The 25129-nt window shown below is 40.4% G+C and overlaps 1 protein-coding gene across 1 annotated transcript; it reads right to left on the reverse strand.

Moving 5' to 3' along the window:
- UPK3A (uroplakin 3A) lies at positions 1 to 24569 on the reverse strand. The gene is made up of 7 exons (XM_014280000.2): positions 24465 to 24569; positions 7887 to 7959; positions 6916 to 7071; positions 3959 to 4238; positions 2668 to 2750; positions 2045 to 2177; positions 1 to 1179 (listed from the first exon to the last, which is right to left on the reverse strand). The coding sequence occupies exons 1-7, from the start codon at positions 24465 to 24467 to the stop codon at positions 1092 to 1094; spliced, it is 816 nt and encodes a 271-aa protein (XP_014135475.2). The 5' UTR covers positions 24468 to 24569; the 3' UTR covers positions 1 to 1091.
- Positions 24570 to 25129: the final 560 nt, after the last annotated feature.

The following is a 25129-nucleotide window of genomic DNA, read 5'->3' on the forward strand; positions in this document are numbered from 1 at the left end:
TGATAAAGTAGGAAAACATCAATAACAACCAGTGACAGCTCTGTGCTTAGCAGAAGTGCTTGCTGCAATAGGACAGTTACTTGTACATATGCAACAGGAATAAGGTACAGCTTTGAAGCTGGATCTTCAAGTCTTTTGTAGACACAAAACTGTATATGGAAGTTGGCATCAATGGAAAAAAGCAGTACATAACTCAATCCTGGGGCAAAGATTTATTTCTAATCACCAACTGAGATAGCTTAAAAAACCTCACCAGTCTAGATGCTAATATGTGGAGTGCTGGCTTGCAGCTGCCCAAGGTAAAGGTCAGAAATGAGGCTAAGGCTGACAACAGTGAATATACTCATGTGTCCCACTAGAGCAATATCTTCCCTTCACTAGCCTACCAACAAGTTGTATGGATCTCTGAAAGAATGCCTTCTTTGAAACGATTTTGTTAATTTTCATTCCTGCAAAGCTGTTTGAGGGTATTTAAGTATTTGAGATCAGAATTACTTTGGTACATACAGGACAATTTGAACTTGCTTGCTTTCTTTTAGGGAAGGAGAGGAAAAAAGGGAAATCTTATAATAGAAAGAATCACTAAAGTCCTGAGGAAGCAGCAGTAGCTCCCTGTTGTCTACCTTTCAATCCCTAGTTTTCCCTCAGAACATCTTTTCCTAAAGCAACCTGTTTTTCTTTATTCTTCATCAGTTACTATAGAAAAAGGTTGAGACAGGAATAGCTATATCAGGTTCATCTGTTCATGAGAAGCAGATGAGAGGCCTGCAGTAGTGCTTACTCCAGATGAATATACTAGACAACCTCTGATCACACCGCTGAAGTTGAAGGATCTCATGAAGATTCTTTGGGCATTTGATATGTGCTATACAAGGCAATTAACTAAATCAGATCTCATTAGGACAAGACAATATATCATGTACTACAAGACAAAAAAAGTTGTCCTTATTTCATCCATGCAATTCATCTTCAGTTGGCTGGTTGCATTCTGTAGCTTGTTTAAACTAGTGTTGAGTAGAAGAGACAGTCCCATAGGTCTAGCACATGTAGCAATTCAATTGCATTTCCACCCTTCGCTTGAATCAGGTTGTTCACTCAGAGCTTAACTGTGGCCTCTGTTCACTTTGTTGAACAGTCTGAGACACACACCTTGTCTCTGTAGAAGAATCTTCTGGTCCCCTGGTGGGCAAGTGAAAGGCTTTATTAAGTTCCAGTAGAGACTGAGTGGAGCCTACTGTCACAACATTTTGTAAAGGCTGATTGCTACTTAAATAATTTAGTATCAGAGAAGCCCATAGATTATTTTTTAAAAATAATAATTTGCAATGCAGTTTTTGCTTTCCACACCTTTAATCCAGGAGAGCCTGGCAGACCTGAATGAATACACAGCACTTGCATCATTTTCAAGTGAATGAAAGAAGTGGGTGTTAGCAGCCCTGACACCCACCGTTTCTAAAATTTAGTTCATTCCCTCCAGAAGTTCAGTTTAACAATCAGTCAGGCCTCATTGATTTCCCAGGGCAGGAGGCACAGAAGACCAGGAAATATGCACAGACTAGTTGAGTTACACAGCTCCAGCAAAGTCTCACTTATTAATTGAAAGGGGTAACTTGCTTCTCCTGGGGAGGAAGCAAATAAATGAAAATCAAGGCATTTATTAGGACACTATTTAATCTTTACAAATGCCTGCACACCTTGAGACAGTTTCCAAACTCCTGAGCAGATGGAAAGCTGCAATATGTAAGAAAGAATACACAAGCTTTAAGTATGTGCGACAATGCTGGTTTTTTTCCCAGTAGTCCTTACTGAAGTCTAGCAGCTAGTAAGCTTAAACCTGTGTAATAATTACAAGACCTGTTGGTCTTAGGGGAGATTATGATAAAGTAGTCTTTTTCCCATTACAAACTTCCAAATTTGGAGGGCACCATCTGGTCTGTCATCTCAAACAAGACCAGCAACAGTGTCTTGGAGCCATAGGGAAGAAGACTGATGACTGAGGGCTTAGGTACTCTTACTGGAAGTTGTAGGGTATAGCAGTACTTACCTGAGAGCAGAGGATATAGAGGCAAGAAAGCCAGCAAGCAGAAGGAACACAAGAACACTCAGGATTGATGTAATGACAATCATGTCTCCGCTCCTTCGACCAGGCCAGGTATCAATTTTCAAGGGAAGTTTAACTAGAAAAAACATGGAAAGAATGTTCCTATGATCTATTTTTGACCATGAACACCCCTACCAAATAGGAGAAAACTGGTGATTTAGGGGAGGCCAAATGACTATGTCTATACCTGAAGTCTTAGATGATTTACGGGAAACACAATTTATGGGAAACAGTTTTAAGAATCAGTGTCAGCATTTAGGGTCTATAAGTTTTCCTCGGCAGGTTAGCTAATATGACAAGTACCTGTACTACTAAGAAATGTCAGCAGAACCACATACCATGACACACCTCAAATTTGAAACTGCATGTACAAACTTTATCTTTACTAAAAGAACTGTTCTGAAATACACAAAAGTAGAGAATTATTCCATATTTTAAGCCTGCTACTCCAATATTGATAGGCTGACAAAATTGTTAAAACTTTAAGAAAGGACTAGGTATTACTCATATAGTGTCCTAAGGCAAGCACAGATACTCAGAAGATCTGAGCAAAGCCACAGACTTACCTCTTCTGGTTTTGATTGGATCAGACCAGAGAGTCTGGTCTTTCACAATACCTTCAGTGCTGTCTAGCAACACATATTTAAACCTGTGGGAGAAAAGTGTTAGATTAGATATTTCAAATTTGAGCTTCCCTACTAGCATTTTTAAGCTACTGGATTAGCTGGTCAGACTTCAGGTTTTGTCAAAGCATTAGATGGAGGTTGTCAAAGATAACTGACTATTTCCAGAGACCTTATAAAGAACAAATAGAATTAATAATGGAAAAACATTCTATCCTATGTTGTGCACAGTTTGCACTTTGTTCTTGTGCGCCTTGGCAGATTATAGCTTTCCAACAGTTCTTTCAAGCTTGCTATTCCCTGTTGTGAAGGGTCTCTTTATTTAGGACAATGAGTGGTTTTGATTTCCATAGGGAAGTTGAAGATTTTGTCCAACAATAGAGATCTTTGCCACCTTCCTTCCTAGAGGAGATTATTGAAGAGACATGAGATTTGGCAAAGAAATTAAGTTTCCATTCCACAATAGTCTGAGTTATCAGAAATGTCCTGAAGAGACAGAAGATGCAAGACAGTTTTTGCAAAACTAAGGGCCCATAGTATTTCATTTCAGAAGAACATCAGGTTTCCAGAGCAGATGTGGCTCTGTGTGACTGCCGTTTTTACTACAGCTTTTAAATATCTGGCAACAGCAAAACAAGTGTATTGGGTAACAACTGTCAGGGTACCCAAATTCCCCAGATGGCCAGCTTCCCCAGACAACAGGGGTCAAACAAGTATGCAAGCCACCTGGCTTTTACTGTGAAGTCCAGTAACATTAGGGGCTTCTTGGAGCTGGAGACCAAGGAGAACTTTGGTTCTGCAGAATCCCATCAAAACAGAGCCAGCAGAGCCAGATCCATGTCTGCAACTTGGCAGAATCATCTAACACAAAATACACTGTGAATACTCTCAACATCACTTTCCAGTGAAAATCCTTTTCTACCAGCACTTTCTAATCAGATGCTGTTACCAGATTGCCTTCACCAACACAGGTATAGAACCAGCAGTTCTTATGTGAATTTTCCTACTGATCCGTGAATTTAACCTGATGGAGCTCACTCACCACTGTTAGAGCACCATCTTCAGGGTGCTAGACCAAAGGCAAGCAATCTTCCTAACTCCCCTGGCAATAAAGCATTTCAGTTAGGGACTGGTAATTCACGTCACACCATAACAAAGGAACATAACAGGCTCAACATTGCTTCCTATTGTGTTTTAAGAGTAGCAATCACCTTGTAAGAAATAAGAATTATACCTGTATGTCGTGTCTGGTGCAAGAGGTGGGTTACAGACAGCTAGGAAGTTTGGGTCATACAAACAAGTCCCATCATCCCCAATTCTGAAGAGGTATTGTTTCAGGACATCGGAAACTTTGTTGACATCTCCTACATCAGCAAGCTTAGGAGGCGACGTGCAACTGGGTACATTGAACAAGGCAGCCTTGTAAGGTCCAAGCTGCCCCCCGCTTGTTTGTTGGAAGGTGCTGTCGAGTGGTTTGCTCCTGTTATCAGTCACCAGGGAGCTTATCACACTTGCTGCAGGAGAAATGCTTTTTAACAAGGTTGTTAGACCTAGTTCAGTTCTTCCCATTCACCGAGTTTATTTGGCAACTACCCCAAAACACTCAAAAGGGAAACAAAAAGTCTGCTACCAGTTTGGCTGTGTAGTGATCCTACCCCCTCCTTCTTATTTGTTGATGAAGCTCTTTACACTTGTCCCTCAGAAACTGTGAAGGATCCACAGCATATCACAGAGCAAGACTTTTTAGAAGTCACCCTCCCAAAATTCCTTTTTTTCCAAGAAGAATCTGATTGAGTAGGGTCACAAAGGCTGCTCTTCCTCCATGCCACATAGGGTTCCAGTAAACATTCAGTAAATCCTGCCATCTCAGATTTGATACCATAACCAAGGCAGAATTCCTCTAGAGTCACAACTCTCCTGTCTCCTAGAGCAGAAACCCTTAGACCTCTGGTCACACAGCAGCTGGACCTCCCAGAACTACACAGTACACAGACCAGTGTGTAGAGGCTGCGTAAACAAATGCAGTACCTACATTTCTGGCCATCCAGGCATGTTCCTGCTTCCAGGCAGCATGCCTCAGGAAGTCTGAAAGTCCTCACTGCTTCAAGCAAAGTGTAAATCTGTACTCAGCCCTACAGCATAGTTTGAAAGCTCAATTGCAGCTCTCAAACCTTTCCTGCTGCAAAGCCAAAGCACAAGTTCAAAGAGGTGTTCCCAAATTCGGCAACCGCAGGTTGAAGTTTTTTCTGGGGGAGCCCCCTCCAGGTAGGTGTTCAGTGCTGTCAGCAGTAAAGGAATGCTAGTTTTCCCAAAGCTGTGATGCACTAGGAACTACTTCGGTTTGGAAGCATTCTGCTGTGCTTCTGGAGCAGATTTCTTGCAACTGCTTGGTCATGAGAAGTTTTTAGCTATTATCCAATGCAAAATTAAACCTGTTTTAAAAGGGAGAAGTTTCTAGCAAAGGTTAGAAATAAAACTTAAGGGTCAGTGCTCAAGTTAGTTGAGCTCTGACACCCCTCTCTTCAATGGGAGTCAACAACATGAAAGAAAATACTAGCCAAGACATGCTCTATTCTTAGGCTTGCTTCCCAAAATTGTAACACTTGTCGCAGTTAGGTCTCCAGTAACTCAGCTTGGCTCTGGTAAGCAAGTAAGAGCTTAAAACTAAAAATAAGCAAGTTTGTTTTATGGTTGTTTTTTTTTTCTCTGGGGTGAGTGTGTGTGTGTTTGGTTGGGTTTTGTTTGTTTTTTTTTTTTTTTTTAACTTTACTAGGTAGATCAAGTCTGATAATGACATTAACAAGATCAGAGCTAAAAGTTCCATTACTTCTTCAGAAATTTGCTAGACTCTTGGCTTTGTAGCAGGCTGACACATTTCCTTACCAGCAGATCTGAAGATAAGGTGTTAAGAAAATTAACTTCTCTTAAGTTTTCCTTCTCCCTGCTCCAGGAGACATCCAAGGGTGAACCAATGTGTTTCTCTGCAGACCAGAGACAAATCCAAACAAAATTCCTCCCAGTCTGCCAAGTAACAAGGTTTCATCTGCTTGCCTTAAAAGCAGCAGATTTCTCCGCATATAACCCCCTTTTGTAGGGATTCACCCATCTGTGTAGGAACTTTTGCCAGAGAATCTGCAGATGGGTGGTTGATGTAATTTCTAACACAAAATATCGTAATTGCAGGTATAACTAGGTATCAACAGCCTTTTAATTATAACACACTTACAGCCTGTTTTAGGCATACAAAGATGTGCACTTCGGCCATGGAATGTGTCTCAGAACTTTGTGCATTCACTGGTGCCTATATTAGCTGTATGGGATGGTGTCTCTGTTATGACATCTACTCATCCAAGGCCTCCTCCTTCCACCTTACCCAAAGTGGCAACAATCAGCAGTGAAAGTTTTAAGACTGTTTCATTTATTGGCCGATTTCTCTACTGCCCCCTCAAGATGTCTTCTCTGTGCCTCTCAGAAAAGGAGGCTGCATAGAGCCTTCAGGGTAGAAGGCATGATATAGGGAAGTAAGTTATTTCTGTCAGCTTATGGAGTAGCTCTAGCTGGCATTCAAAAGAGTCTGCCAGAACAGCAGGGAACAGAGAAAGCAGCTCTTGGTCACTGCCAGCAATGTTTCATTGCCAAGCAGTTATCAAATTCATTTTATGAATGAATCTATGAGCCAGGCATCTTTGACTGCAAGTCTAGCATGGCTTGCCTTTGTCTACAGAAAAATAAAGGTAGTCCTTCCACAGGCTGGCAACCCTAACTATGAAGCAAACTGCAGCAATTACCGGGTTTCTCTCAGCAGGTTTACTTAGGGGAATTCAGGCTTTTATACAAGGCATTGACATTTAGACAAAGATAAGGTATTGGACTGTGGACCACTTGGTTTCATTAGCAAGATTTGGGCAAATATTTGTAGCTGATAGTGCTGCTTCACACATACTGGGTTAGCTAGCATAGTACTAACACTTGCTATCATTAATCAGTCCCATTGAAATACTACAGTTACTTATATATTTTATAATACCCTAGAGAAAACAGAGGCCAGAGGCTCAGCTGGCACATAACTTACATCTACAAATTTTTCTCTGTGCTTCCGTTCAGACCCACTCCCATCATATTGTGAAGAATTGCTTGCAATAGCCACACGATGTAGTTATCTTCCAGAAAGGCATAATGCTGGATACTCACCTGATTCCTTCATTGCGTACAGGTTGATGACATAAGATTTATTTGGATACAATGAGCTGTCAAACATACAGAAAGGTTTTTCTAGAGCAACTGTAGTAAGAGTGGGATTGTTTGTAGCAAGCTGAGGGGCTGCAAGCTGAGGTTTCAGGCTTTGATCTAGAACAGAAAGTTACCAAAAAAGTATAAAAAACCTTTCTCCTCTCCCCCTGCAATCTCTGACTCAAAAGGGAGGATCTGGCAGTGCTAACAACATAAAAGCATACAAGGGGGATGTGAACTGCAGCTGAGCAGGAAACAGCCCACCTGCCTGGTGAAACTTTGAGAGTTAGGGGGTTTTGCTTTAATCAAAATGGGGACAAGGATTTAGGGAGGGAGGTAAGAGATGTTGCTTCTCAAAAATATGGCTCACCACCTCAGAAGGACAAAGACCTCATTATAGGGGAGGCTTGAACACACATACAGTCTCCCTCTTCCAGTGGCAGCACCAAAAGCAATGCTGTCAGTTCTAGAATGCTTTAGCACTAAGGAGTCTTAGTAAGCATTTTAAGACTAGACTTGTTAACATAAAGAGTGAGAGACTGAGCAAAGCCTTACGGAAGGGAAAACTGTCTGGGAGAGGCACTGGAAAGAGCAAGCAGTACTGGAATAGAGTTTATATCAGACACTCCCTTCTCCCCACACAAGCTCATCCCAACTCATCTCCTGGGAATATTAACTACAAACAAAAAGAAAGATTCAGTAGTTCCTCCTCTTTCCCAGCCTAGCTACGGTAGAGACACCTTACCAATCTTGCAGCAGAATGCACGTTTGAAGCCCTAAACTCCTCTCCCAACACATGTTCTAGAGCAGAAAGTTGACACCCAAGACAAAACAAAAAAAACATGAAAGAAACAGAAAGGGAAGAGATAGAGAGCAGAAAAAAAGAGGGGGGGGGGGGGGGAAGGGGAAGACTGTAGATAGATGTCTCTTACCTGCACACAGCTGTCCCAAGCAGCAAAAGGCTAATACAACCCAAGAGCTACACATGCTTGAGCCCTCCAGAAACTTGTCACAAAACAAAACAAAAATGCTGAGAGGCAGCCCCCACTGAAGAGCTCCCAGATCCACTTACTCCTTGGTGTCAACCACACCAACTCCTCTCCTCAAGGCCCCTGTAGTTAGAATTTACCTACCCCCTCAGCACCTCCCTATACGCAAATTGTCTCTCCTGCTCAGGTGTCGCCAGTCCCCCAGCTATTATCTGCTCCGAGGTGAGGAAGGGTATTACAGCTTTGATTTCCAGTTGATACTAGGCATCAGTGTAGTTCTCAGCAGTGCTGTGGGTGTAAAGAAGGTTTTCTCCCTACCTGTGCTATTGATAGGTGGCTTTGTTCTTTACCTTCTTCTGTCTAAAAACTTTTGAAATCTCTCATGTAGGGAAAATTTGGAACTAAGTATCTGAACCCTGCATCCAGTGTGCATCATGGATGGTTTTGATTTAGAGCTCTAAATTTGGGCAGCCTTAATAGAGGTTACAATTGCCTTCTGAATTGTGTTTCCTGGGTTACATCCTGAAAAACAAAAGCCTTCTGCTTCTGGTTAACTCTAATGTGATTCAGGGCACCTACGTGAAGAGCAAACCATGCAGAAATCTGAATCTGACCTGTTGTACCAAATTGCTCAGCTAAGAATATACTTGATGAGTAACTGCTATTATGAATAGTCTATTACATAAGAGATCAGATTACAAAATTATTGATCACCTACTTAAAACAGGCTGAGGAGAAAGTATCAGCAAGCTTTTATAGAATTAAAGGGGCTAACATGATGTCACTGCAGCAACTCCAGGTTTACACTAATATCACTACAGTTACATTACCGAATCCATCTCCTTTACTGATATGCCATGGGCCCCAGAAATCTGTTTGAAATATGTAATCAAATGATTATAATGCAATTTCCGCCCCATACGTGCCTTATTTTGTTTCAAATTCTGCATGTCGTCTTCAGCGTGTTTGGTTTGACTTTTTTCTCACATTACTTTTGAGGGAGAATACTGAATACAGGAGTTACCCTGCACTTGCACTGTTATAGAGTAAGAAAGAGTTGTATTATTCTTTCTCACTCTATAAATGCAGTCTAAGTCTATGCTGGCATAAATACTCAGGTAAATCAGACTAAGCCAGAAAAGATCTTACCCTTCTGTCTTTTATTCCTAGGAATATGATTGTTAACATTTACACTAGGGGAATTACTTGTATAAACTTGATACTGATCTGCTCAAGAGTGTTTTTACCCCTTAAAGCAATATAATAATGCACAAAAGTTGCAAGGGTTCTGACTCCACAGTAAAAGCAGAGAGTAAGAACAACAGGATCTCTTTCTCCATCATAAAATCAATGTTTTCTCCAAACAGTGGTTCCTGTAAAACCAGACCCTGAATTCTTTAGACAGGTAATCCTTTGAGAGCAATCAGCAGCAGCTTTTTTCCCCCTTTAGACAGAAAATAGACACCAGGACATATTGGTTGGTAGGGAAAAATAAATATTCTACTTCATGGCATGCAAGCCACTTGCACGTGCTACAAAATACTCTTCTGAGTTTTATCAGAAAACACTGCTCCCTCATTCACTTTCTAAAGCATCAAAACAGGCAACAAACAAAAAAAATCTAAAAAATAAAGATTAAGGCCCAGAATCACAACAATTTTTTTTTATTTAAAGGTAACAGTTTTATTTCTTAGATTCACAGCCATCAAACAGTAAATCCAGTACTTATTACTCAGGCAAAACCCTGCATGACCTTCTTGGAGTCTTGCCTGGATGAAGAGTGTGGCAAACTGCTCCTTGGGCTACAGTCATTCGAACTGTTGCTCAGGCAATTAATTTTATAACAGCCAGGAGTATGTCAGTAGAGCTGCTCATCACAGAAAGTTAATCACCTTTCAAAGTGGATACAGGATAACAATTTTAGCCATTATTTTTCATGAGGCTAGTTCTTCAAGCCATCATGATTTACTTGAGTACAAGGCCATCTGGTGCTCTGGTGGAATTCAGCAGTCACAATAAGGTGGGGGTAACATTGCCTGTGTTGTGAGATTTTAGAATTATTGGGTTTGTTCCATGCTCAGAAGAATCTCAAACAAAAGTAGAAAATTAACATGACAATAAACTCTCTCAGCTCCATCTGTGCTGGCAGATGTGTCCTAAATTAGGACCAGATCTCATCCTTGCTTACATTTGTGTAAATCCACATTAACTCCACTTGAGTCAGGGGAGCTGGACTGGATTTAAAGGGTGTTACTGCAAACAAACTTAACCTCAGTATAATTAGTGTTCCCTGAAGGAGGCACAGGGGAAGAAACCAATGTAAATTCCTATGTCTTTGTTTAACAATGCCAATTTTCTTGCTCTGTGTAGCCTTGTGGGCAATTCAGGAGTAATTCATAGAAGCCTCCTGAGCCAGTTTGGATTGATGGCTCTGTGAGAACAAAATTTTAGCCTTGGCTTTCCAGGGCTGTGAGAAGCCTGTAAAGGTTTGAGGAGGATAAGGCCTGGAGTCCAAAAGGCCACGCAAAGTGTGCAACCCTCCAAGATCTGAAGTCCAAACTTTCTTTACATTGTCTGTTGTGGGTGTAGTGGAGATAGCCCTCCATACTCTGCTGTGCTCCATCTTTCCAGTCCACTGCATGGGCTAAAATGTATAGGCTATTTGCAGCCCAGCTCCATGTAGAGACATTACAGTGTTTAATAAAGAGATTAAAAAGCATGGTGGTGATCTAACAGTCAAGAGATAATCTAATCCAAAGGGTGAGAAAGATGAATGAAACATATAATCTGTTTTAAAGTATTTTGAAAAACCTCACTGGTTTTCTACATAGCTATTATTAGCTTGTAATTTCCTGCAGGTATCCTGGTGGGTGTAGACCTTGAGGAATGTGCTGAAAGAGGAGTAATGCCTTTGTGAATTAATTTTTTAAAAGCATTCTATGAATATGGCAGATCTGGAAGAGAATGAAGAGGCAGTTAAAAAAAAGTTGATAAAACAAGTGATCAAGGCTTGGGAGAGTGGTGGAGAGCTGACAGTTAAAAATGGAGAAGTACAGAAATGCAGCATTATAAAATATTGTGAAAGCGAAGACAAGTTGGAATGAGAAACAATGGAAAAAAATTTCCTTCTGTCCATCACTGTTCTTCAGACATGATCTGGCAGGAACTATAATCACCTCTGTTGCTGAGTCTTATGCATCATCTGGTCTGCAGAGGTTAACCACAAGGGAAGCAGCTGTAATACTGCTGTTACGACAAGAACATCTGTCCAATTGAGAGTGGCACTGAAACCAAAAAATCTATTCAAAGAGGTTACTGGTCAGCTACTACAGACTTCAGAAGTGGTTGTTCTGGGGGCTGATATTAGTAACAGAATGTTATGGGCAGTGTCTGAAAATCCAGGCTATCCTGGCAATGTACATTTTCATCCAATGGTAAATAAATTTCAGTCACTACTGCACTGTATTTGTATCAGAAGGCTGAAGATAAAAGGGAGAAATTTCCCATTTATCCAGGAAGAAAACTCCTCACTGAAGCAGGAGGTGAAATACCGCTTATGACATTTCTTTCTCTCAAAGTCTTCCCAGAATACTTGAAGGGAGTAGGAGACTTACATCTCACATGATCTGCTGCACAAAGGCCACACAGATGCCTCGTACAGTTGTGCAGTTCTGAAATCTCTTTGATATGTCTTTGGCTTCCTGGAGAAGTACTTCTGTCCTTTGTTGCTGCCACAAGGGGCATTCATTTCTGATCATGAAATCTACATACCTGTTAACATGGCCTTGGGATTTATTTTCAGGGTCTGTCTTACTCCTTTCATAATAAAGTCCCTTTGTGCGTATGGACTGTGAATCACCAGAAGAGCTCTGCAAACTGTTTTGTTAAAAAGGGACCGATGTGATGGAGATAATCCCCATCCTACATTCACTAAGCACAGGAACAGACTTACGTGCTGAGTAGGGTCCCATCTGTGCACAGATCAGTGCAGCATGACTCACTGAACCACTGATCTCCTTAAATTAGAAATCTTTCATGTGTCCATAAGGAAATATGAAGGCTCAGTTAAAAAGATGAGAACTTGGAACTTATTTTATCATCTGGTGGCAATTAATTTTGTGCAAACCTGAAAGGTCAGGCAGTGAAAACATCAGAAAAGGAAAAATAACTTTCTTCTTAAGAAATCAGGGCTACACCATTGTCTAATATAAATTGGCACGGCTTCATTGAGGTAAATTTCTTACAAACAGAAGAACCAGTTCTTCTTGCATTCCTCTCATAAATCACGTGTAAGATCTTATCACTGCAGTAAACCCCAAACACAGAACACTGAAACATCTGCAACTTGGAGGAGCCAGGGGTTAAAATGAAAGGCCTCATTGTAACACAGAAGTTATTGTTTTCTTTGCTGAGGAAATGTCTTACTATCTACAGTTACCTGCTTGAACTTTCATCTCATACTGGTAAGAACCACTAAGAAGCACTTCTTTTTGTGAACCTCTTTGGGTTTACATGATAGTGTGGATGTCCCTAATAAAAGCAAGCACCATTGGCTGCAGCCTTCTCAGAACTTCCCCTTGTGATGGTTCGTTTGTGCCAGGCAAGTCAATGTAGGTTGGTCCCACACTTCTTCACTTACAGAATGATATTTCCCTACTTCAGTGAATTCATTGTTGGTTGAGGGGCTTGTCCTAAACATCAATAATAATGTGGAGTCACACTGTTGTAGAATAGAAAGAAGAGAAAGTATCTTTAGTAATTCAGAGTGGTTAGGTAATTGTGTGCTGCATTTATGACCAAAGCAACATGTTTTTCATGAAGAATAAAGGTAAGATGATGGGGGGTGGGGGTGGGGCAGTTAATCTTCCTGGTCTGTGAACTGGCTACATTCCCTAGGCTGCAGTTTCTGTTAACTGGCTTTGTATTAGCTGTGTTGGCATGATGTGTGTCCATGCAATGACCCGTTCCTTCGCTGATGAGAGGAAGCAGGCCTCCCCAAGTGGTGGGTGTAATCCCTCACTTGTGTCCTCAGGCTGCTCTTGATTATTCATATAATGAAGCCCTTTTAATTTAATTCTACCAGGAAAATAAAACTCAGCTTTCTGGGTCTGCAAGAAAGAGTGAATTTTAATGACATGAAACTTGATTAATATTTGAGGTTTGAGAATGATCTCTCTGTAATGGCTGAGGCTCAGGCTCTTCCCTCACAAAGATTTTTGGGGGAAGGTTGAAATACCTCTCTAAATCTAGAGTCTTGAAATATCACTTCATGAAGTCAGTTTAATTCCCTTGAGATTCAGCTGAACTTTGGTGCAATAGCTGTGGTTTTATATGAATGTGAAGTATAACACAATGAGGCTCCTGTACTGATCAGTGTGCCAAATTCCACCGCAGACAGGCCAGGGTAAAAGTTTTCTAACAAAATGATGAATTAGTCCATAATGTTGTAATTAAAAATGGAAAAAGCTTTCTGTTAGGACTTCCTTTACTTACTGAATTGTAACCCACTAGCTAATTCATGGTTCCTAGAAGGACAAAAAGTGTATGCTGTTTTTGACTAAAGTCTTTATGTTGTAGCTGAAATGCTTTATGGTAAATTCTGAAAGATGCCGCTTGAAGTTAACAACCAGATAAAAACCCCAAAACCAGAACTACCCCCTAAAAAGAGGTATATGAATCAGATGTTGCATAGTCTGGATCCTCGTTCTTTAAACAATGTTAAAGAAATGCCCTGTTCATTTGCCTTCCAAGAGGTGTAAAAGGACTTTGTAAACAATTTTATTATACAAGACCATGGTATTTATATCCATGGCCCCAGTGCAGACTATGCAGGAAGATGGAATAATCTGTAAGCATAGGTACTGAATGCCCATCTGCTGCTAGTCAAAATTTATGTTCTAAACAATATCAATATTTCTGGTTACTTACACTCATTTTGTTTGTTGTTTGACAACATAGTCCTCTACAGAATTTACATATAGCTTCCTGTTGATAAAGTTTAAATGGCTCAGTTTCATCTCCGTTCCTCTTCAGTATTCAAAGTACTACAGTATGCTGGAGTAGCAACTTCTTGTTTGACGCTTAATTGAATAGGAGCCATAAGAACCCGTCAAGCAGGAATGCTGCCAGCTCTGTATTGAGTTCTCTCTGTAAGTCAATGAGCAGTATCAAAAGATTGGGGTTTTGAGGAGTTCATTTTCATGGTTTGATAACATGATATACAGCAACTTCTCATGCACAAATACAGTTGGAATATGACTAGAAGAGATTGGGGTAAAAAAGGATCCTGATGTAGTAAACTACTGTGATTCACAGTTGCTCTAGGAAAGGGAGAGAAATGCTTGACCCAGTATTTTTTTGTATGGTTTGTAGTTTAACATGACATTTATAGAATTTCAGTTTAAAATAGACAGAGGTGCTTCAGTGTTTTTCTACAGCTTCTTTGAGATCATGTGCATGTTGGATATGCTTGGCAGTAAATAGCTTTGGTCAGTGATTCAAGGCAAAAGAAAAGTCAATGTGATGCTGTGGAAGGCATTTGCAAAAATGCATCCCAGAATAATTTACATTAAAAAGTGAAGCAACTCAAGAAACAATACAAGAAAAGAAAGACAATATTTCTCCTGACTCATATGCTTCTGATGTTCTAAGCTTTCAGCTGATATCAGAAGTAAATATAAATTAATAATTATCAATAATAAACAGGCAGGATTCAGTGTAAATAGCTGCTGTGAGAGGAATGTGATACAAAATGTTAGAATTTCAGCTATACTGGTGTAAGTTTTCTGCAGCCAACAGATTTAAATTTAAAGCCCTGTAAAAGGAGACAAAACTAAACTGGTAAATCCAATTATTTTTATCTTAAAAGGATTATATGAAAAAATAAGCATTGCTGTGGCCAATGTCTAAACAGGGAAACTGATGCACAGTAAAGTGCAGTAACTTGACTGGAGTGTACAGTACTGAAGAAAGCCTGTGTCTCAAATCTCATGGCTCTTAGTCCAGCACCTAATGGACTGAGCTGACTTCATTGTAAGCTTATTTCAGGGGATTTCATGATTAGATATTTTTACTTAGCTTGGTAGGCACAATCTTGGGTTTTTTCTTATACAAAGCTATTTAAACTGTCTCTTTCTATTCACAATGCATTCATAGTAGGACTCAGCAAGAGACATTTTGTTGGAATCTGTTTTCTAAGCAGCTTCAGTTCCAATCTTATCCTTGTCTTCAGCCTGCCTACCCCTGCAGTGCACGTGTCTCAGCTCTCAGTTGTTAATTACTCCCTTAAGGAAGAGTTGTTTTGTGATTAGGCCTTGGGTGAGGATTCAAAAGATCATGCATAGCTAATGGCTCCCTCTGAAAACAACCTATTTAATGTCTGTTTTTCAGCTGCCCACTTGTAAAATAGGAATAAAAATCATTCCACTCTCAGCTTTTAGTGTTGTCTATTCAGACTATATGTGTTTGGGGAAAGATTATTCTTTATTAACTACATCTTTAACCTTTAAAAGAATTGTGTAATACAATTCACTGGCCAATTTTGGCAGACATAGAATACAATCCTCAAACTCACTTTCAGTTTCCAAGCATTTGTGCACAGAACCTCTGGAAAGTCTTCACTATACAGCTTGCCATATGTACAGGCTGATGAAATAACTTAAATGCATTTGGCTTCCAAGAATGAATTTCATATGAACACAGTCTAAACAGATACTCCTGTTCAGGAGCTGGGACCCAGCTGTTGGGTTTTTTTTTTCCATACACACAGCATTTTGTTGCACAAGGCTTGATTCTTGAGAAATTTGCTTTTACTATTGCCACATACCAAGAGGTCAAACTCTGAAACTCCTGATTTAAACTATGTATATATGGAAATGCGCATCCTCATAGACAAGCTGAAGAAAAACTGACAAGACAAGCAGATAACACCGTGGACTGAATGACTGGGCTCAGAGAGTTGTGATCAGCAGCATGAAGTTCCAGCTGGAGGCCAGTCACAAATGGTGTACCCCAGGAGTCCATACTAGGATCAATACTGTCTAACATCTTTATTAATGACCTAGGTGATGAACCAGATTGTACCTTCACCAAGTTTGCAGGTGATAAAAAGCTGAGAGGAGCGGCTGATACAGCAGAAGTTTGTGCTGCCATCCAGAGGAGAGACATCTGGACATGGTGGAGAATGGATCAACAGGATCTCATGAAGTTGGACAAAGGAAAGTGCAAAGTCCTGTACCTGGGAAGAAATAACCTTATACACCAGTACAGAATGGGGCCAGTTGGCTGGAAAGCAGCTTTGCAGAAGAGGAGCTGGCTCCTGGTGGACAAAAAGTTAACCATACCATCACTGTGCCCTTGCGGCAAAGGCAGCCAACAGTACGTGGGGCTGCATGAAGAAGGTGATCCTTCCCCTCTGCTCAGCCCTGGTGAGACCACAGCTGGAGTGCTCTGTCCAGCTCTGGGCTCCCCAGCACAAGAGAGAGATGGAGCTACTGCCATGAGTTCAGGGAAGGGCAACTAAGGTGATTAAAGGGTTGAAGCATCTGGCATGAGAGAGGAGCCTGAGAGAGCTGCAGGTTTTTAGCCTTGTAAAAGGAAAGTTCAGGGGCGACCCAATCAATGCATATAAATACCTGATGGGAGGGAGCCTAAAACAAAAAGGTAGCCAAAGGAAGAAGCACATGGAAAGACAGGATGAAATGGAGTTACTGGACTCTGTACAAAGGGGTGCCCATCAGCAGTATGAACAATCAGCTAAGAAGAAAAGACTTTTTCTAAACCTCATCCAAATTATTTAGAAATGCTTTGTCAGAAAGGCTACAATACAGCATGATGTGAGTTTAGTCTTAACTATACTGTAGTCAGGATAATAAAACAAGTCATGTTAGAAAATGCCAACGTGAAGCTACATGGACAAAACCTGCTGTAATCTAGACCAGAGACCAAGCAGACTACCTGATTCACAAAATCAGGAATAGGGCATGTACAACTTTATTTGAGAACACATCTTTTCTTATCCTTGTCCCTCATGCAAAGACAAGAACAAAGTTAGATCCTTTGTGCTGCTTTTGGTGATAAAAGAAAAGCAGACAACTTCAGCACCTCATTCGTTATGCTGGTTTTGGGATTAATAGCATCTTTCATACACAGTGTCTGCTAAAGCATATCCCTAGTACAGAAATCCTGAAAATAAGAATGCAGAAGGTACTAAATAGACTTTGTCAATTGCATAAGAGTTTTTCCACCCTCTTTCAGTCTGGCTGTAATTCTTGTTCTACCAGACAGGCTAGAATGGTTTGTTGCTGTCTCCTGCATTTTACATTTTTAAGGTATTTTCCCCCCTATCTTTGTTGTTAAACATTCAAGAGAAGAGAATAGCTCCAAGAAGCCATTTCTGTTTGGTAGAATTATTAAATTTCAGCAGAGATAATTCTAGAAGTCCAGTATCCTGTGTCATTATAAACATTAAGGAATTATGTGCTATTTCAGCCTTTAATATTTTAAAACTGGAATGAAATAGACCCAATTTCTTCTTTCACAGCAACTGGTATGACAAATGTATTACCTGGTCACTGCATAGAGGTAATCACAAGTAATCAGTAAGTTGCTGTGGTTTACCAGCTTCCAGATTGTCAGCCAAGCCATATGAGCTGGATGTATGTGATCTCCCAGCCCTTTGCAATTGTGGAGTAAAATGAGTTAACTTAAACCACTTAACCTGTCAAGTTTCATTACACATCTGCAGCTGTGTAAGAGCACATTACACTGCCAATTACTGTGTATTATCTGAATAGCAGAACATTAGAACAGGGAAATTTGATCCATTTGCAACTATCTATATATATGGACCACACATCAATCTCACTGGTAGCCTGAAGTGAAAAGTTTAATCAAACTTAATTAATTTCTTACTTCTCCTAGGTTAAAAAAGAATTTCGTTTAGTTTATCGCACTGACAACTTTTATCAATGACTGTGTTGTTTCAGTGCCCTGTCTAGTAGTGGCAAGACTTAGGTCATTGCCAAAAAACCAAGAAGCTCCAAACTTGTACTCGGATCTTGATCAGGCAAAGCTTAATTTATGTCCTAATGCTTATCTCACATGGCAACCGTTTTATGTGTTCACCTACTAAAGGGATGTATTTCTGCTCCTGTTATTTACACTTTTTTCTTTCTTTACTTTCCATTAATATAAATTTTTCTATTAACAAAGAATGCACATCCCAAGGAAGACTGTTTATTATAGATCTTTATTCCATCAAGGTTTCTGTAAGTACATTTCTAGCTCGCATAGGCCTAAAGGCTCCTCTTCAGAGTCAGTTCTCCTAAATGTAATGGATGTATGGGACACAACTTAGATATTTAATGAGAATGATCCAGCAGCTCAGGTGTTTGCAGCTGTACTGCACAGCCATAGTCTTGCTTGGTCAAAGCAATTTTTCTACTAAAAGCTGAATAGTGATAGTGACATGCCAGAATTTGGAGAACATTTGTAACACAAGCCTAACGTTATCATGCATGCTTTTCTACATTAAATGCTAAAATACCTCACTAATCAGGGCAGCAAAAATACATTTTCAAGTATATAATCCATCTAGTTTTATAACAAGTCATTGCCACCATCCCAGCTGTATTTCCACATAGCAATACACTTCTATCATCCAGGAGGATAACATCATAAATCCAACATCATAAACGTGAATACCACTTACCAAAGCCAAAAAGAGCTGAACCCAATGGAGCTACATAGATTTGTACCAAGTGTTATCTCTGTAGTCTCCTCCAAGCAGTAATCCCTCTTAACTGACCATAGTCTCTCTTAAGTGTTCAGCAAACAGTGAGGGACAGCCACAGGGAAGGGGAAGGTGGAGCTGCATTTCCTCTAGAGAAAGATTTGATGAAAGACATGATGCAACGTATATGCAAGGGAGACAGATTTCTCAGCCTGCATAATAGACTTCCATGAAAACTAATGACTGTCAGAAAATGAATCTCCTTTCATCCAGGAACACAGCATATATAGCACCATATATATAAGAAATGCAAGAAAAGCCTTCCTGAAATAAAGCGTTCTTCTGCATGCACAAACTTTTCCTTGGGGAAGGGGTGAAAAAGTGAATGAACCACACATGCTAGATGTTGCTTGCGTACCTCGATGCTGCCAGTAATTCTTTAAAAAGGGCTGTTGAATAGGGAGGTGAGAACAGAGCAGAACTGACTGGAGAGAACTGGGGGAGAGAAGATGCTGAAGATTTTGCAAACATAAAGATGAGAATCAAAGCAAAAAAGCTCCGTAATGTCAGAAACAAAAAAAGGGAGAAAGCTCTCCATGACCAACATGAGAAGAAAGCTGGCACATACCAAGTCAAACAGTTTTTCTCTACCTATATTTCACATCCCAAACACAGGGACTTGCTCCTGAAGCAACAAGTAGAAAGCAGAGGAGCAGCAAAGACCTCCTAAGCAGCATTCCTGTGGTTGGCACTGCAGTTCCCCTGTGTCCCTTTCCACTGTCAGGGAGCACACGGTGGGTAATGCTAAATCAGTGCTGAGCCTTCAGTTAGGCTGTGGGAACGTGACACATCTCAGGCAGTGTCGAATAAAACCAGTGCTGCTGTAGGAAGCGTTTCAAACTTAGAAGCTGGTAAGATGGTAAAGGACAAAGGGCTGTTTTGAAGCAAAAAAAGGAGAAAGTCAGAATGGTAAACCACAAATAAGTACTGAGTTATAAAACGTATTCCAGCTCACAACAAAGCAAGCTGCAAGTGCATTCATAGCTGATGACAAGAGTTTGGAATCATGTAAACTTTCAGCTTGAACCTGCAATCATTAGTAGAATAGAAACATAAACGTTAAAAGTTATTGGAAATTTTATTCTCTGTGCAGTGTTCCCAAATGCTGTTACATCATCCAGAGACGTTGCCTCCCTCTTCCATCTGCCACATAGTTCAGGTGACTTCTAGGTGCCTCCTGGCCATCCTCTCTGCTGTCTGCCTGCACTCACACCATGTCTCAGCACTTACCTGCCAGCTGGCACAGCAAGTCTGAGGCTCAGGTGTTTCTGAAGGGTTGCGGCAGGAGTGCCCTGGAGGTAGGGCAAGGACAATGCCAATGCTTCTTTCCAAGTCCTCAGTTTTGAGGTTGGCTTTAGTTCACTTTAGATAGAGTAATTTGTGAAACAGTTAATTAAAAAAAAAAGAGTTTCCGGAGAAAAGAAGAGTTAAAATAGGTTAAAAGAGCACTGATCTCAGCCTTAAGTACAAATGGTGGTAGCATCCTGTGATGGCAACAGGAAGGAATGGGTTACAAAGTGTAACACTGGTAAGCAGGGTAAAGAACCGTCTTTCCTACTGGCTGTAAATGATGTCCCAATGTATTAGTAACAACAGGGAATTCAAACTATGTTGTTAGTGGTTGAGAAGATACTATGCATTTTTTAATAATTTAGTGATAAGAAGTGCTTTATGGGTGCTATTTACCATTACTATTATAGATACAGAGCTTCCCCCCTGATCCCCATCCTTAATCTTACCACAAGCTAAACTACAGTCAACTTCAGGCAGACATTTATTTGAGCAAAAGTTAAGGAAGCATGGAGGGCTCCATTTTGTTGTCCATCCTTTATGGAAGGACATAAAGAGCAAAGCTTCTTTTATTCCACTGAATATGCATACAAACATTAAGATGCCCTAATAAAACCTATTCAAAGTAGTATTGAATCCTAAGACAGTGTGCAATAGCTTCAATTGTTTTTCCAAGATCTAAATAAATTCATGGAATAATGAGAGCTATACTAATTATTTAATTACATTAGACATTACTATTAAATATCGAGACAAAACATCTGGCAATATTACTCTAATGACTTGTGTTACATTATCTGTAAACAGAAATAAACTGGTTTTGAGTATCTCTATAAAATTATTTCCTCTCCATCCATACCTCTCTCCCCTCCCCACTTTCATAACTATTTGGGAATGTTGGTTTAGATGCATGTGTTTAAGAAGAGACAAGAGTTCTCTGAAAGAGAGTGTTAGTTTGTAGCCATTAAATTAGCTGCCTTTTGAAATAAGCCCACAGAGATCCACAGGTAATCAGAATCTCTTCTGAAGTCTGTTTTTTGTGTATAGCTTAGTTTATCTAGTTTCTCTGACAGTTCCCCACAGTGTCTTGTATTGTATGTGTTTGTGACTTTGTACGAATGTTGTTCACTGACATTCATATGTGAATGTACCATGCTCTGGTCCAGTAATCTGAGCAGCAGTCTGAAGGTCAGGAACTGGGGAGAGTCTCTTTGACATTGGTTAGCTGATAACCGAAGAATATAGTTTCAAGATAGTTTGTACTTACAGTTTCATCACTGTAAGGGTGAATTCAATATTGTGAGGAATGTAAATATACATTCTGTGAAGCTGAATCAGAATTTGACCTTTTGCTTCCACATCTCAGTTTGCTGAGAAATGGCCCTTGTTTGGTACTCTCCTGTCTTATAGGTATCCAGGGATATAAAACTAATGAAGCATTTTATGTTGGAATTTACACTGTAACTGCAAGATAGGCTAGTATTTCCCAGGAAAAATCACATACTTTTTTCCAAAAATCTTTTTTTTGATTGAAGTAGTGAATCCAAAGCCTGATAAAATGAAAAGTCCTGCATCTTTAAAGAGATTAGAGTCTATAAATTTATTTGACAGAAATGTACTATAAAAGGTAATTCATCTTACCTTCATTATGAAAAGCCTCATCTAAAGAAAAAACTAGTCTGAGGAAGGATAGATTTTTGTTTTTATAGAGCATATTAGCTGCATTGACCCTTTTTTAAGCATTTTTTCATCCACCAAAATACGAATGAGCAAAGTTAACATCTCCATTAACATTTAATGTGTTTTTTTCTCCCCTTGCACCAAAATACTAGATGATGGATGTAGTGATAGCTTGAGGGCTGAAGACACAGGGCTTAGCGATAGCCGTCTCTCACCTTTATATAGCACTTCCTCATCCAGATGAAACTGGGCACTGAAACCAGTTTGCTTTACAAGCTAGTTCAGAGCTCTTGAAAGTGGTCAAGGTTACCGTGACTTGAAGAGAATGGTTTCTGTCAGTCCTAATTTAAGAGCATATTTGTGTGTGATCAGGTGTATAGATGCTTATTTGCTCATACTTGAACCTGACTTGCAAGAATAGAGTTCTACTTGCTGGCTGTAAATCTCCTTTCAATCTTCCAGCTCTTTGGCTGAGATCTAAAGTTATTGAAACCTGGGCTTCTAAATTCGTATTTACACTATTTTTATGATATACAATAATTATGTTTGTAGAGTGAGTTAAATGGGTAAAAAACGTAAATCACTTCACATATAAGGCTTAGTTATCTAAACCAGATAATTTTTTATCTGTCTTTACGAGAATTCCCTTATGGTCATTGAATGAGAGTCAGACAAGCCTTGAATTTTAGGATGAAATTCTTCATGGAATTAAATAGTGTTTATGATATAGACATATGGCACAGAATACAAATGACCTCCAATCAACATGGAGGGGAAAACCCACACTGAATAAAATAAACTGCATGCACTTCTCCGTTATATACATCTTAAGTTGCTGCAATTAATATTTAGCTTTCCATTATATTTCAGCTGGACATTAAATCCCATGAGAGATGTCTTCTCTGTGCAAGTCTCTAGACAAACACAGAATAGCCTCCACCTTGAAAACCTTGTAGTATAAATAGGTAGAGTGAGGAAGGAAGGAGACACACACAGAGCATAGGTGCTAACAACAACGTCGTTCTTTGAAATACTATTGTCCCATTAGTTACACTACCTGAAAAGCCCTGGATGTTACAAAGTGAGATTTGTTTTGCAAATGACCCCTCAGATTTATGGTTTGTTTTATATACTGATTTCTGAACAGTTTGACCCGCAGTCCTCCTTCTTCATGGTGGTATAGTCTGTGTCTGTGGGGAAACTGAGCCGGCAGCAGGCTTCTCCTTTCACACAGACCAACTACATTATGCCCTACAACAGGGGTCCTCAAACTATGGCCCGCGGGCTGGATACGGCCCCCAGGGTCCTCAATCCAGCCCCAGTATTTACAGATGCGCCCCCGCCGAGCCGGGGGTTGGGGGGGAAACCAAGAAGCCACAGATGACTACCTGCCACTTCATCTGCGTGCTGGCCCCCTGGTTAAAAAGTTTGAGGACCCCTGCCCTACAAGAAGACGACATATTTTCTCCTTTTCCCCAGAAATGCTTTCACTGCAGCTCAGGCTTATGAATTACTCAGATTAGCACAGTGGCTTTACACCATGTATGGAGATCAATACACAGTGTTCATAGTCTCCTTTTTGTGCACAAGAGAGCTATTTTATTGATCCAACCCCTGATTTCAGGCCTGACCTACCTTATTAATCTCTCCTATCCTTCTGAATAAACCCTGCAGATGGCAGTGATCTAGCTTAGAAGGTAGTACTTGCTGTTATTGCCAAAATAAAACCCAAACAACACAGGAAACTACTTATGGTGCCAGGATTCTGAGAACAGGTGTTTCTAAATTGCTATTTTTCCGTCAGTGGTGTCCTTTCAGTCCACAGGTGCATACTGAAAGCCATACACTCTGACATGTGGTCACAGCTAACGAACAGTCTGCTGCGTAAAGGTGCATTTGTGGAAACAAAGCACTTCAAGCTTCTTAGTATTCCTCACAGAGTTTCAGGCATAACACATTTAAGAGATGTGGAGCAAAAACTTCGAAGGGGAATTTTCTTCAGGCAATGAATATCTGATTAAGAACTAGGAAGTGAAGTACTAAAAAACATAAATCACAAGATCCTAACAACCAGGGCTGTTTGAGCATTGCCTAATCACTACACTTAAGTGTCTCATAGTTCTAAGTGTAAACCCTGATATAATACTATACTGCTAATTGATATTCTAGTGTAAGTACTAATGTATTTGTGCAACATTTTGTATGATATGATTTATGGCAACTGAAGTCAGTGTGTAGTTTTCCTGTGGCTGATTGATTGGACCTATGTGAATATCTTTCAAGATACCCTACAAAGAAAAAAAATAAGTTGTTGTGCTTACTCATGGTTGAAGGGAAGTGAGAAATGCAGCAGAGTGAGACCTGACACTCACCAGGTCAGAGAGCTAGGACTGAAACCAATAAAATGTTTAGTGACATTATAAGCACTTTGTGAGTAGGATGTCTATGACATTAATAGCACTAGCAATTCCAGAAAGGGATGACTAAAATTTATCTAGTGAAGATAAAGAAGAAATATAGATAAAGAACACTGTAACTACCCAAGAATGAACCCACCCTTCTCTGGCTTAGATCTAATCTAGCATGAGATGCCTACCTGTACCGTATTTGCACTTTTAAATTGCAGTGCCATTGCTGAGCCCATGATAGAGGAAGCTGACATTTGACAGTGGGGTTAGGAATGCCTGGCTAAATAAACATCGCATACAGATCTACATCTGGAAAAGGCATCATGATACACAGTTTGCAGTATCACTCACCATAAGAGCCCATCTGCTGATGTGCCCAGGTACACCGTCCACAGACAGTTTTGTCTGGAAGTTCCAGATCCAGGGGTGGGTTTGTGTCCCAGATGTCTGAGGCTGAGAAGTGCTGTTCCCATTTTATGGTTGTAGAGCTGGAACAGAGTAAGCCGACAGATGTATGGGAGGACTGAACAGGAAGGAGTGGGGTGGCACAGGAACTGAACACATCTCTCTTCCATCCTTCATCAGTTGTATGTTGATTAAGCTGACAGCTTAGTGAGGGTGACATGCCAGAGTATAACCTCCTGCCTCAGGTGAGTGGCTGGCATGCTGCTAAAAGCCCAGAGGCGCTCTGAGATGCTCCTAAGCTACTCAGATGAGAGGTGACAGCTTGCCTCCATGGGAGGCAGCAACTTCAGCAGAGTTGGAAACTCAAGGGGAACCAACAGCTCACAGCCACTGGCTTGCACTGGTACCTCTTTCAAGACGTTGCAGGTACCTGGGCCTAGGCCTGCAGTGGCTGTCTGAAAGTCAGACATGCGACAAGTTTGGCACTGAGGCCAGAGGATCCCAAGCCCTTCACTGGAGAGGTGGCAGCCTTTCCTTGTTTGAATCTGCGTGACTGAAACAGCTGGAGAGAAGGCTGCAAGGTCCATGAGAGAGCTGATGTTTGGAACAGA

This window comes from Falco cherrug, chromosome 5 (assembly GCF_023634085.1).
Source record: "Falco cherrug isolate bFalChe1 chromosome 5, bFalChe1.pri, whole genome shotgun sequence".
NCBI classification, from domain to species: domain Eukaryota; kingdom Metazoa; phylum Chordata; class Aves; order Falconiformes; family Falconidae; genus Falco; species Falco cherrug.